Raw genomic sequence first — 15,363 nt, 5'->3', positions numbered from 1 at the left:
AGGCAGAGAGATTTCGGTGAGAATATCGAAAACTTTCACAGTAGAAATTCTTTTACAGTAGAAATTCCCACAAGAAATCTTACCATCTGTTTATTCTATTTTTCTTTTATCTTGGTTTTTAAAAAAATTTAAAATGACTTATTGCCTGTTTGACTTCAGTTGCATCTGTTAAGTACGGGTGTTGGATAGAGATGAGTATCTGTTCACCTGTCTTTACACAACATTCTCTGAAAAAAAATCTCTGTTGCTCCCCATCCCCCTCCAATTGTGCGTTTCATTAAGAAGATGAGCAGCTGTGTTTAGAGCATTCAATCGCCTGCCTTTCCCAACGTACCAAGCAGCCTTTTAGATGTTGATAAGTGTTTGCTGCGGAACTATATGATCCAGACGAAACAGGAAGCAGCTGTCTGCTTGCTAGGGTGCTCCGAGCGGCCCTCCACTCACCGAGGGAACACTCTTCAGCTGACTGAAGCAGGGGAGCTGAGCCAATCAGAGGCTGCTTTCCTAGCTCAGTCACCAGTCTGTGGTTGAGGAAGGGTTCTGTTTTTTATGCTCTGTTTGGGAAGGCAGATAAAATGCCAGGTCTGGACCGCCTCTGGGGATAACCTCACCCTGTGCGATGTGAATGAATAGCATCTTGCCTGGTAAATCCACAGCAATTGATAAGGCAGGTGCAAGTCTTCCAAACAGGCCTTTTCTGTCTTTACCTCAGGCTGTGGCTTCTGTAGCAGTTTTGTTTTTGCCTTGATAGAGGTGCTCTGGATTATCAGACCTCCATGTATGACAATTTGTACCTGCATGGAATTGAAGACTCAGAGGCTGTAAGTATTTTCATAGATAGCTGATTTCCTCTCCCCTCCTCTTCCTCCTCCCACTAACACCCCCCCCCACCCACCCCTTATTTCTTAGGCAACGCAGGGAACATGGAGCTGAAAGCCAACATCATTCAGGTGCTGCTGTGTAAATGTTCTCTGTATAGTTTAGAGTTAACTGAAATAATTCTTTATTATATAATGTCTTGTCAAGCAAAAAAGAAATTAGGGTGATAGCAGAGGGATCTAAGGGTGTAGTCTGCCTGGATTTATACAATACTTGGTCCGCGTTTGATCTGACAAGGGATAACTGCTCCTTGCAGACCGGCTTAAACTATGCAGAAAGTGCCTATGTTTTCCAATAGCAGGGTTCACAGAAAAGGCTCATTCATTATATAATACACATTGTATTGAGCTAGGGTGAAGGAAGTTCCTCAGCTGTAGCTGTATTATGTGCTTTCTGGCCAAACAAGCAGTGCAGATCTCCTGCTTCTTTGTTAAGGAAATCAGATGCAAAGGTTGTGGTCATATAACACCCCAGTGCAGAGGCAGGAAGTATGTCCCTGTACTCTACCCTGGAAGCCCGGAGTAGGTTCACTTGTGTTTTGGCTTAGAAAACTGGACTCCTTTCCCTCCGCAGGTGAGACTCATATAATGTATTAAAATCAGGATGAAGGTGGTTTTGAGAAATCCCTAAAATCGTACCATCTGAATGCTAGCTTTTGAATCCAGGGTAAAGCTGATGACTGAATCTTTCTTTTACTATTGCTAGTGGTGGTTCTTGATTTTTTTCATCAATTCTATAGAAACCTTGCAAGGTAGAATGATTCGGGATGGGAATGGGACCTGCTGTGCGGAGCCTGAATTTTCTCTGAGTGCAATGCCATACATGTTGCTACATTTGAAACAGGAATGTGTTATATAAGATTCTCTGGCTAAACCACCAAACAAACAAGATTATAACAGAAAAAAAAACCCCTATGCTATACGTCAGTGCAGACGTATGTATCAAATGATGTGCTAGCCCTGAAAGATAGAAACCCTCTCTTCTGATGAGGCATCCCATTTTCCTGCCTGTCTGCGTGTGAGCTCTCACTCCAACTCTGTTTCTGCAAAGTCTCTCTGGTGTTGCCCAGCGTGCTCGTAAATTACCAGCCTGTCAGTTTACTGCAAGGGACTGTAGTCGGAAACGGCGGTGGCTGAGATAGGGAAGGTCCACGTTGGCAAGTGGGGTGGGAGGATGGAAACGGCAAGTAGAGGAGTTGAGTGAACTGCTTCCCCGGCTTGGTTCTTCGGGAGGTCTGATTATTTCTCCTACCCTTTCTCTCCACACTCAGTTATGAAACATGTGATGCCTCATTGAATTGCAACTTTTTGACCCTTGGTTTTAGACTTAAGTGGATTGGACTTATTGCAGAATAAACCGGTGATGTGAGACACCGGCTGCTCTGACCAGAGTCGGCTAGGAATGAATGTATCCAGCACCTTGTTCTCCAGAACTGTGTACATTTCGGATGCAGTGGTTCAGAGGGGAGCCATTATAAGTATAAAAACATGTTCTTTCCCCTCTTGGTCCAGCCTCCCAGGACGGCCGAGCTCTTGGGTGGGGTGGCAAGTGCCGAGTGCAGTGATTTGAGTCCGTGGCGGTAGTTGATGGCGGGTAGTGCTAGGTACTGCAGTGCTCTGCTCCCAGTGACTCAGTGGCGGCCAGCAGGCTGAGATCCTCGGGGCTGTGCACATCTGCAGAGGCAAGGCAGGTGGGAAACTTGAGGAAGGAAGAAAGGCACCTGGCCCATCCTTAGTTGAGAGAGAGTAGGGGAGGCTTTCTCATGGGTGGGATCGGAAGGGTGTCCCATAAATCAGAGGGGAAGGCAGAGGTGTTCGGAGGGGTGAACTGTCTCTGAATGCTCATTTGAGTTTATTTGTTTTTATAAGGAAGAATAATGTGATGTGTTACCCAAGATGGTGTGAACAAAGCTTCAAGCCAATGGAGAAGACTAGGCCTAAATAGCTGACCCGGTGAAGTGAAAAATAAAGCCACACCTGGAGAGCCACATCCTCAGCAGTCTTTCTCAATGCCAATGCATTTATGGCTGTAAGTGTGGGGTTTGCCCAGATCGAAGCTAAGCTCTCGGAACAGGTCTGGTGGATAGGTGTGGAGAGGCTTTTCGCAGACGCCCAGCTGCAGTCCGAGAATATACAGTCACTAAAAGCTGAGTACGGCGCTTCCTTTGGGGGGCTGGGGAAGCCACCCACATGTGTCCCACCTCTCTGTGCTGTTGAAAATGTCTTCGTGGGGTGTGCGGGGTTTTACCTGTCATAAGTGATTCTATTCAGTGTGTTGACACAGTCAGCCTGTAATAAGATCATCTCGCCTGGGGACTGATATTTTATTCTGAATAAGAACAAAGTGTTATTGTACACTGTTAGCACCGCACCTCCCCGTAGCATGAGAGAGATTTTGGTACTGTGATGCGAGGCCTTTTCATAAGAATCTGGTCCAGAGGTAGATAGTCTACTCCGGGTACCCTAGATTTTTGCTGGTAACCTCTGTGTTTCATGTACTGTGTATATACAGGGAGAGGGGGACAGGAGTCGTGCTGCAACACACTCAAGTCTGGGCGTTTTAGACTTGAGTCCTTTGGAGCCTTTTTGGACAAGTCCGTTAACTTCTGCTCTGGTTTCTAGGAGAGTAGTTAAGTGTCAGCATCATTTAGATTTGCAAGGAAGTACAAAAGACCTTTTGGTGTCCCATAGCAAGGCCCCGCACGGGAGTGGGAGGTTTCACACAGAATGTCACATCACTCCTTTTGTTGCCTTTACATGGATAATGGAGTGTGTGCTCCTGAGTGGGTCCACACCCAGCCCAGGTCAGTTACTTCCATCATGCACAGACTGTGACTATGTTGTCTTCTGTGGGAGGGTTGCCCCATTCTACCTTCCCCGCCTCCACTGGGTCTTCATGCAGCTCTTGATGGCCAAGATACTTTTCACTGGCTGAGCCCCCAATGTACACTATCTGTTTTTTATCTGATGCACAATTGATTTTGATAGATCTGCTCCTTGGTATACACATCTTATAAATGGATTCATTGTGTATTTTGACGTTTGTGAAATCACTGTAAGAACAGGTTTTTTCATTCGGCAGGGGTATTACACAAACAGTATGAGGGATGTTCTTATAGGGATAAATGGAAGAAGCAGATAAGTAGAAAAAGTTACCTAAAATCCACCCAGAGATAATTGCTGTTAACATATTACTGTGTATCCTTTCAGGCTGTCGTTGTACATGTATGTAAGTATGTCATTCTAAACCTGCTACTGTGTATTGCATTCTGTGAAGTCCTGTTCTCACTTGATAAGATATTGAGCACATGAGGACTAGACTGGCCTGTGCAGGAGATGCTTTGCAAAATTTAAAGTTCCTACATGGACCTTCTGGCATTTTGAGCATTTTAAATGAAATACAGATTCTTAAGAGTATTTTGTAAAGGGAAGCCAGGCTTAACTGCACATTAAATTAATAGCTGATTTCTCTGACACAATTTGTTCCTTTTCCAAATGCTTAAATCTGAATGTAGAGAGAGGGACCTGACCTTTTTCAATAAAAAAGATAATCAGATCATAATCCAAGGCATTTACTAGGGAGGGAAATATATTCTTGTAAATATTTTCAAACACAGAAAGGAGCCATAGTATATTTATTAACACTATTAGAACTCTTAAAGTGAAGGTAAATTTTACAAAATCTAATGGGTACGTATATATTAAAGCACGTGTGTAAATTTACATCTACTTACATATTATAAGGATAACTATATGTTAATTATTTAAACTATTCATTTTCTATAAGCTGTGTAACTATGTGTGTTTGCCTAAATGTCTGTGTACCCATAGGTGTACACACACCGTACACCCTCGTACATTCATGGACATTCACGTATAGATATGATCCATGCTTTGCTAATTGATGGTTAATGCTAAGTGGGAGATTTCTGCCATAGAACTTTTGGAGAAGGGAAACTAACTGCTTTTGACATAAAGATACCCAAGAGGGTTGAAAAGCAACACATCCCCAAGAGAATAAATGATTGCTACTTTCAAAGATTATAATAGATTAGTTATTAAATATGAAGATATGTCCTTGTGCTTGTTAGGAAGGAGGATAAATTTCAAACAGGAGGCTTTGTGTGTTTAGGGACCTTTGGAAAAACACTCTAGGGATAGTAAGGATTAGATTTCTTTTGGAAATGTTTAGACCAGAGGTCTTTATGGTTTGGTATATCAGAAGATCCCTTCTGGGGTTAAAAAGTCTTTCTGGCCTATTTCTAGAGAGTCAGGCCTGTGCTATGAAAGAATCCATCACTGGCCAGAGAGGAAAACCAAATGCTGCTTATGTGTAATAAATTTGACTAAGAAAATCAACTTGTTTTACTCAGTTGAGCAATTTTGGTGTTTGTCCCGAGTCTGTTAAGTAAGTGGTGAACAGAACCTTCTCTTCAATCAATCAGTTCTTAGCAATATATATTGAAATGGTTTCTAGATGTAATTGCCGTGGAGCTAAAGAGAGAAATTCCTTAAATCTGGTCAGAACCCATGAATTTGCCTCTCCAAGGTCATCAGTCTTGCCTCTTTCTTGGTACTTTGCATTTTCGAGCGACAGATTGAAGCATTAGGATCGATCCCCACCTTTCCTCAGGGGCTTCTGTATCTCCTTTCCTGCTGGTGTTCTGCTTCCTATTCGATTATGATGAGTCAATCAGGACTTTAGAATGTGGTCTTCTGACTCCATGTGTACGCAGTGAACATTACATTATTCTGTGGTGCAAGATGTTCTGTAGGAAGGTCTGCAATAATGATGAAAAAAACATGCTTTTAGGGTGAAGGTTGGGAGACATCCCATTGCCTTAGCCCTTCCCTTTCCATCAGAATTCAGCTTGGATCTTCTTTCTGTGTGGACAGTTCTCATCATTCAGTTCACCATCTGCCTTAAACATCCCTTACCTAGGTAAACTAAGCCACCCAAGGAGGACAGGAGACATAACTGAATGTGTTAAGTTGTGTTCTTTTTCTTCCCTCTCCCACTGGTCCTTTACAATAATCATCAAGTCATGAGCTCAGATTTCCATGAAGCTAAGTTAAAAATTACACCAAGAAAGCTACGTAGATAGAGACTCTGTATGCTGATCTAAATCAGGCTGACTTAGGTGCCTGTAATGTGTTTGCATCCGGCCGCGCAGACAGTAAACACAGCAACAACTGTTACACTGCTACCCAAGGTGAGGCCACGTGGAGCAGGTGCCTGGGATCTTACTTATTGAGGACGGAGCACTAGTAGTGTGCAAACTCAGGAGAGTTTACAGTTCACATAAAATAATGGGAAGCCGATTGGGAGCTGTAGATTTTTATACCTTGCACTTTGAACTTTTTAGGACTTTGAAGAGTCTATGATAAAACTGTGCAGCCCAGACAAAAGGAAGGTGACCCAGATAACTCACATGGCAGTTTTTAAGATCTAAATAGACCAATCCTTGTTCTCACTATACATTTATGTATTCTTTTATAGCATAAATACGTGGTTTGAGCAATAAATACTTTTCTCTCTCTTAAATGGTGCCACAATATCAGTACTTTCTATATCCTGTTTTTTTCTTTTGCATCTGTTCTCAGAAATATTGAAAAGTCTCACATTTAAAATAGGATGTTTTGAATTTGCTTTCATTCCCTTTTCATTCAAGGGAATTGATCTAAGATCGTACATCTTAACATGAATATTGGCAGCTGCCAATTATTCAGGAGCTTGATTGTGTAGTTTGTGAATAACGTAGTCCTCTTATTTTGCCTTTTTTGTTCCTATTATTCTGTAATCCCTCTCTTCTTTTTAGCTTGAGCATCGTATAGGAAAAAGAATCTGACCTCCAGTGTTATTATTCTATTAGCAGATTTGTTGAAAAGTTCAGTGAGTGATAAGGTTGTAATTAAAAGTATCTCTCGGGGCTTTCCTGGTGGCTCAGTGGTTAAGAATCCGCCTGCCAATGCAGGGGACACGGGTTCGAGCCCTGGTCTGGGAAGATCCCACATGCCGCAGAGCGACTAAGCCCGTGCTCCGCAACTACTGAGCCTGCGCTCTAGAGCCTGAGCTCACTGCAACTAGAGAAAGCCTGAGTGCAGCAACAAAGACCCAACGCAGCCAAAAGTAAATAAATAAAATTAATTAATTAAAAGTATCTCTCAATCATTTTTAACCTCCATAAAACTTAAAAAAATTTATCTTCTACTGAACATGGCTATGAGCTGGGAAAATGTCAGGTTTACTTTTTGTGTTTTGTATTATGAAACATGTGTATGTGGTGTACTAGTGTTGTGATTAAAAACAGAGACTCAGTCAAGATTGTCAGGGATTAAGTCCTGGCTTTCCACTTCCTAGCTTGTGGCCCTGGGTACATGTCTTAAATTTTCTGGGCCTCAGTTTCCATCTCCCCGAAGTGTCAATGATAATGGAACCTGCATCTGGGGTGGTTTTGAAAATTAAATTAGTTAATATTTGTAAAGCTCTTAAAACATATACTGTAAGTGTTTTCTGCTATTATTATTGTACATATAATGAATATACTTATGCTTTTGGGAACTAAACATACTCCTTCCATGGCAGGTTTTAATATTCCCACCAAATCCTGTGGTTTATTTTCAGAGTACTTGCATGGCTTTTGACAGTGATTTCCAAAAATATTATAGTAGTTGACAGGTGAAAATATGCACTAATCCCCTAAGGCCTTACGATTGGTTGATTGGTTTGTTGTGTTTTCAGAAGAGGGGGTGGTAGCGCGTAATTGCTGGGAGTTGGAGGTTTTGGTCTTTGCCACTTACTAGCAGTGGCCTTGAGCAAGTCATGTAATCCCTCTAATCCTCAATATTTCCTCCTATAAAACAAAGAGGTTTGACTAGATAATTTCTAAGGTTTCTTCAAATCCAAAATTTTGTTCTGTTTGCTGATAAGCAATTTCTTCAGTTGGGGTACAAATGCCACCATATGCCATTTGCTTTTTGAAATGATCAATTACCATGGTGTTTTATGTATGCTGACTAAGGGGTCAGGATTTGGACCTTGAGTCTTTTTCAGAATCTTTGAAGGAAGAAGGTGTGTGTGACACACATCTTTGAAAGGACTAGATGTTTGAAAAGGAAGATTTTTTTGTTTTTATCTTAGATTTTTAACTCTAGAAGCCAAAAAAGGATGCTTTTCCTATTGCTCATTTGCTTGCCAATACCCACAGTGCACTTCCAGACCACAGCGATTTGAGGTGGAAACATTTGAGTCTCATCTCTAAGAAAAAAAAAAATCAAAGGCAAAAAAAAAGCTTTCTGAGAAGTAAGCTTCTCCTAATTCTTATTGATGATTGAGGAGAGGTATTTCTTCTTTAGATTATCTCTGTCTTTCCTTCTTAGTTGTACACTAGGAAAGTATTGACAAAAAAAGTTTAAATAATTGTTTTGTGATGGTTGTGACGTTTAATCATCAAGAATGTTTATTGTTTGGTGTTTTCTTGCTTTATAAACTTTTCTTCAGCTCAGCATTATTATCCTTTGGGATGTACTGAAAACAATAATCAGTCAATAGGAAAACCCCAGGAATAGAATAAATTCTAGGAGATATTCATTATTTTTTATAAAGTCATTCATTACTTTTAAAAGGAGTGACTGTGCCTGATCTGTTTGATTTTCCTCTATGATAAAGTGAAAGGCCACCAAGATGAAAAAGTGAAGAATGTTTACTTCAGCCCCAAATCAGATATTCTCTTAAATAGTGTTTGAATGAAGTAAGAGTTGGAGGCAAATATTTATCAACAAGCTAGAAAAATGTGATGACCATCATGCTAAAATAGTTAGTGAGTAAACAAATTAGTTCCCCAGTTTATTTCCAAAGAGTCATTATTGATAGCTTAATATTTAATTTCAAATGATGTTCCAGAGATTAATGTCTTGGGGTTTATTTGATTCAATGGCTCTATTGATCCAAGAGGTAGAATTAAGAATTTATTATTAGACTTTCAAATAATCTCACATTTGATCATGTTGTTGTTGCTTAGAATATAGGGATGGAGTTATATATTTCTATTATGTAGGTGAAATTGGTAAGGTAGGGAAGCACAGAACATTTCCTAGTTATCACGATGCACAGGGCCTGCTGTGAAGTGTGAAGATGCTGCCGAATAGAGTAAGGAATAAAACCACACAGGTCCGAAAATGCTGTGTCGATACTTGATTTTATAAAGAAAAGATCCTTGATAGTCACATTTAATTATTAGCTAGCTAAAAACCAAAAATTTGGTATATAAGACATGATGTGTCTTTCTAGAGTCCCAATGTTAGTTTTCTTCTATATTGTAACAATTTCTGAGGTCATATAGTGTATTTTATTGATCCTGAGGCATATACCCTCTCACACACACATTTTGATACATCTAAAATGGGGCTACATCTTAAAATTAATGGTAGCTCATAGTTTTATTGGTAGCTTTTCCCCCTAGTGCTACATAATCTGATGATGAGTCTTAAAATCATTGTTATCTTAAATTCAGTGAAATGAGGTATTTAGGAAAAAATATTTAAGCAGTAAAAAACCATGTAGTGTGAAAAATTTGTCTTCCTTGACTATCTGCCAACCTAGTCCCTTCCTCAAAGGTAGCTGTTCTTAGCAATTCAGTGGGTATCCATTCAGACCTTTTTTCTATACATTGATAAACATGGATATTTAGAAAAACATACTTATAAGCACACATATGCTATTTGTAATTTAAAAAAATATAAATGAGATCATCATAAATATTATTCTGTGACTTGGCTTTCTTTACCTAAAAATGTACCATGGGTGTTTTTCCCTAACAATTTATTCTTTTTAATAACTGAATGACATAATGACTGTGTAGGGTGGATTTACCATAATGAATTTAGCCCATTGATAGATTTAGAATATTCCGCATTTTCAATCCTGCAGATAAATGTTATGGTTAATATTCTTACATATGAATCTTTGTATACACATGGAGCATTTCCCCAAAATAGTTTCCTAGAAGTGAAATTGCTGGGTTAGTACATTTTTAAGATTTATAGATATTGGTGAGTATTGTAAAACATTTTTATATTAAAATAAATATAAACATTCTCTTTTGATTGATTGAGAATATAAACATTCTCTTTTGATTGATTGAGAATAAACCAAATTAGCTCAAAATTTTATTGTGAAGTATAAGACTTCAAAGAACTTTCTCGATCAAGGGAAGCAGCGTTAGGCTGAGGCTTCCAGGTTCCATAAGAAGAATTTATTTACTCTCTGTTGTAATGTTATTTTTAAAAACTCACAAAGATTTGAGAAGTTGCATCCACCCCCCCCGCCCCCGCACTTCATTTCGTAAATGAAAAAACTGAGGTTCAAAAGCGGTGAGGCAACTTGTGCAGAATGACCCAGACAATTTGTGGTGGAACTGGCCCTGGAACCTCCTCACATCTCTTTCTAGAGCAGTGTTCTTTTTACAATGCTGAATACCAGGGTTAATAATATAAAAAATTGGAATAAACCACTGAAGGGTGATATAAGCAAATTATTTTGTATGGTGCTTGCTTGACAGCTAACAAAGCAGTTGGGAGTTGGGAGAATCTCCAAGATAGAGACTAGATTGCTCTCTGACGCCAATGGTGAGACCTTTATCTAACTTGGAATCCAGATTAAAGTTGCAATTTCTTTCAAGCTTTTTTGTTTGCTATTGCTTTCTGATAACGATTTGAAATCCCCAGTCCTTGACGGATTAAAATGATAGTGCAGCCATAAAACTTAAACAAACATTAAAAACTCAATGTTAGAGAATGTCAGAAAGAGGTTTTGTGTTTTAGGAAAATGTTGGCGTCTTCATTATTTGTATGCAGGTCTTGATGACATTTGCATGTCGATGCTACATTTGGCCCTAGCCAAGAGTGACCAAAGTTCCATTTTTATTCTTTCTTATTTTCAGTTCATCTCCATGAGCTTCCAATCCAGGAAAACATTTGCATGATTCAGTAGTGATATTTTTAAAAGGTAAAAATGGATAGCAATATTTGTCAAAGGTAAAAGGAAACGACACGTTCTGAGTAGGGGGGGCGAGAGGTCCTTGTATCAATCAGAATCTCTACAAAAAACAGATAGCATCCTCAAATTAGGACAGTTGGAGAGGGTTTAATAAATTGAAACGGTGTTGGTAAGGTGTAAGGAAACCACGAGGTCTGGTAACTGCAGAGCTGTTACCACCCTTAGGCTTAATGGGACCAGAAAAGGGCGTGGTTATGGAAACCTAGGAGGACTGAGTCCTGTCAAGAAGGCTACCTTGAGAAGGATGCAGCTTTGCCTGTGGAGGGTTGCAGCCAGCCTGAGGGCATCCCACGGGGAGGAAGCTAGGGGATAAATACCCTAAACTCATTCTCTCCCTTCACTCTGGACTCTGTTGGGGCTCCCACTGGCCAAACCCAACCAGAAGCCAAAGAGTAGGGCTTATAGGTCAGCCATGCAGTGTAAGAGTAGAGTAGGGAAGAGTGGAGGCTGATCTGGAGAGGACGCTGCTTTCATGCACGTTGTTATTGGGCCTTCTCTGAGTATATTCACGTCAACAGATGAAAGCATGTACTCGGAAGACATTCCTAAAACATACCTCTGAAGATGCCAGTGAAGCTCGAGGTGCTGCTGTTGGTCATTTTCTTTCTTTTTTTCTTTTCTTTTGAAAATAAATTTACTTACTTATCTATTTATCTATCTATTTTATTTATTTATTTATTTACGGCTGCGTTGGGTCTTCGTTGATGTGCGCAGGCTTTCTCTAGTTACAGCAAGTGGGGGCTACTCTTGATTGTGGTGCACGGGCTTCTCATTGAGGTGGCTTCTCTTGTTGCGGAGCTTGGACTCTAGGCGTGCGGGCTTCAGTAGCTGTGGCGCACGGGCTTAGTTGCTCCAGGGCATGTGGGATCCTTCCCAGACAAGGGATCGAATCCGTGTTGCCTGCGTTGGCAGGCAGATTCTTAACCATTGTGCCACCAGGGAAGTCCCTTTTGGTCATTTTCTATTGGAGATGTGTGTTGCCCTTCATATGTGAAAATAGTTCTACTGAAAATGGTGACCTGGATTTTAATAGTGTTTTGTCTAAATTAAGATTTGGATTACTTCAACAAGGTCTAACAATGGGAGAAAATAAAAGATTTAAATACTAGTTTTGTGGAGAAAGCTTGAGAAGTTAAGCTGTGCGGGGTCCCACCACAATACACTAAGATCTCTGCAGATAATGAGCAGATATAGAAAAGCGTGGATGAGACCAGCTTGTGGCTCAACTCCGCTCCACTGTCATGGCTGATCCAGAATTAATTCTTAGGATCCCTCCTAATGTCATCACATTGTGATTCCCAGCACATAAAACAGTGGGAGGTTTGGTGGGAGTGAGGATTAGCGCTGGGAGATTTTACCGTTCTGATGACAGCCTCCTTATTAAAAGACGTATTGACTTAGTGGAGCGGGGGTGGGAAGGCTAAGAGGAGTATTCCCTTTACAGTGTTAAAGCAGAAATTGTTTTGCGAGGTTATATGAAGCCCATGGAAAATACTAGCTTGGAGACCAGACTTTGCCATTTTTGGTAAAGCTAAACAGACCTCGTGTGTCTCTATTAAAAAGTCCATTTGACTGCTTGCCAGTTATGCAGTGTAAAATTTGTGAAAATCCATTGAGTTGCACATGTATATGGCATGTTTCTGTATGTGCCTTATACTTCAGTTAGAAGTTTTTAAGTCTCTTTTGGGGAAGCAAGTGAAAATAGTGGGATTCTGGAAGCTGGGATAGGGATTAAGGTTAGGATGGGCATGATGAAGGCCCTTGCTTCCCATTGTTAGAGCCTGAGAAATGTAGAGGGAGGAGATTCTTACACTGACTATGTGCTGGAGGTCCTGAGTTCAGAAGAGCTCTAATCCTTGACTGGTGGACCAGTTGGCCAAGGATGGGACACATGATTCATCACTGGGAGATGGGAAGACCATGCCCTTCCAGTGTCTGGAGCAGAACGTTCTCTTGTCTTGATGCTCCTCTTGGCCTTTTGCTTCACCACCCTTCCTGGGACAGATTACTCACTATACTGGTGGTTACCTGCCATGTACGGTAGATGCCTCACCCCTCTAAAAATGATGATTGCTAAGGTAAAGAGGACTCAGAGTAGATTTTCTCTCTGCCTCTAGCAGTGTCTGCAGGGTCAGAACCAGGCTGTTTTCAGTGGTGAGAGCTGGTCCTTATGTTTACAGAACAGTGCCAGGGCATCAGCAGAGAGCCAGTTCAGACGATAAAGGATAAAATGATGATTGCCATGCGTCTCAGTTGAGGTTTATTTGAATAAAGTTCTAAGATTCAGATGTTTACTCTTGGAAGAGTGTGTGCTTGGTACATGGGTGTACTCAACAGAGAGGTGCTGATTAAGTCTTTAAATATTAAAGCTAAGCTGGCAAACATATTACGTGAACACTAAGTGTTTTCATTTTGAAAATTTATCTACTTATAAAATAATATACATTATTTTTAGACATTAGTTTCTCATATTATTTTTATAGCTCTGATTTTTTAATTATTGCTACTACAGAGTGTTGTAGTGTTGTAAGCAGGTTGAGGTAGATCTTATAATTATTATAGATGCTTTCATCAGCTGTGGTATCTTGAAGGGTGCGCGCGCGTGTGTGTGTGTGTGTGTGTGTTTTAAACCCCTTGGATCAAAGTTACAATATAAAGAACTATGCAAACTATGCAAGATATTATAACAGGGTTTTCTTAGGACTGAGTAATATGTTGATAAGTGTGATATTGTTTTGCCCTGGTTTTGAAATATACACTGTATAAAGATAGCTTTGAAAAAAGTTCTTCATGCCACATTCCAAACTCAGTGGGGGTGAACTTCCCAAAATATTTTTTAAGAGAAAGGAAAAGAGAGAAGAATACAAAAAAGACAGAAAAATAATAAGGAAAAGCATAGCTTAGTTTCTATGAATGTTTTGATTCATATCCCTTTTAAGTAAAATATGTTCTGACTGTAAGATGTGCAACTAGTTGTTAGATTTTTTGCTTGAGTGTTGCATTTACATAGAGTAGCTGGCTTTCAAAATGCCAGCCAGCAGCCAACTCAAATACTGAAGATTTGTCTAACTTAGTGACTAGTTTAATAGGAAGATATCTTGAGGACGTTGCAGGGGAGGCACATATCAGATACCTAGCTCTGGAAACTCAGCCAGAATTTTGTCAGCGGTGATCTATCTGATTCTTAGGGTATTTGATTTTCATCTCCTAATTTAGGACTTGCAAAGATGCTGTGAGCATAAAACCTCACCTCCACATACTTAATTGAAGAGGATAATTTTGAAGTTCAAGATTGCCTTCCTGGAGAAAACTTGGGTATACCCATCAGGCTCTGAATGTAAACTATACCATTTCTTTTTTTTTTAATTAAAAAAAAAATTAGGAGGGGGCGGGGATTCCCTGGCATTCTAGTGGTTAGGACTCTGTGCTTGCACTGCAGGGGTCACCAGTTCGAACCCTGGTCAGGGAACTAAGATCCCACAATTTCAAAAATTTTGTCCTGCAGTGTGGCCGAAAAAAAAATTTTTTTTTGTTTAAATTGAAGTATAGTTGATTTACAATCAGCTATTTGATTTCAGGTGTACAGCAAAGTGATGCAGTTATATACCATTTCTTTAGAAGTGTAAAAAGTGCCCACTATCCCCTAAGCATTTATGTTACAATAATTTCTGAGATTCCCCCAGCCAAAGACATGGATAGACTCTGGAAGCATTTCCCAATTTACTGATTGGGGCTTCTTCTGCGTCCTGATTCTCCAAAAAATTATTGGACCTTTCTGCAATACTGAGGGACAGATCAGACACTGATGGATAGTCCTCTTTTTTTTTTTTAATTTATTTATTTATTTATTTATTTATTTATGGCTGTGTTGGATCTTCGTTTCTGTGCGAGGGCTTTCTCTAGTTGTGGCAAGCGGGGGCCACTCTTCATCACGGTGCGCGGGCCTCTCACTATCGCGGCCTCTCTTGTTGCGGAGCACAGGCTCCAGACGCGCAGGCTCAGTAATTGTGGCTCACGGGCCCATTTGCTCCGCGGCATGTGGGATCCTCCCAGACCAGGGCTCGAACCCGTGTCTCCTGCAATGGCAGGCAGACTCTCAACCACTGCGCCACCAGGGAAGCCCGGATAGTCCTCTTTATTGTACCTCCACATAATGACACTGGCCTCTAATTTCAAAGGAGCCCTTTATTGTAGATCATGTATTACATTTGTGTTCTGCAGAACACACTTTGGGGAAAATTATTTGCAGTAGGTAATTGGGAGCTATTGAAGGATTTTTAAAACGGAAAGTGGTATGATCAGATGTGCATTGGTCAGGGTGGAAGATAGATTTGAGGAGAGGGAGAGTTCAGGCAAGGAGTCCAATTAGGAAGCTCTTGAAATAATACAGGTGTGAAATGATGGAGGCCTCAGTAAGGCAGTAGCAGT

General features: G+C 40.4%; 1 protein-coding gene across 2 annotated transcripts in view; it reads left to right on the top strand.

Moving 5' to 3' along the window:
* CACNB4 (calcium voltage-gated channel auxiliary subunit beta 4) overlaps nucleotides 1–15,363 on the top strand; it is a 249,280-nt gene that overhangs the window by 113,608 nt on the left and 120,309 nt on the right. For both annotated transcript variants that reach the window (XM_061200124.1, XM_061200133.1), the window contains exon 4: nucleotides 2,748–2,907. In XM_061200124.1, the coding sequence (XP_061056107.1) occupies nucleotides 2,902–2,907 (6 nt within the window). In that variant the 5' untranslated portion in view covers nucleotides 2,748–2,901. The remainder of the gene's footprint in view (nucleotides 1–2,747; nucleotides 2,908–15,363) is intronic.

This window comes from Eubalaena glacialis, chromosome 1 (genome assembly GCF_028564815.1).
Source record: "Eubalaena glacialis isolate mEubGla1 chromosome 1, mEubGla1.1.hap2.+ XY, whole genome shotgun sequence".
Lineage (NCBI taxonomy): Eukaryota > Metazoa > Chordata > Mammalia > Artiodactyla > Balaenidae > Eubalaena > Eubalaena glacialis.
The sequence above is the reverse complement of the archived record's forward strand: the minus strand, read 5'-3'. Positions and strand labels throughout refer to the sequence as shown.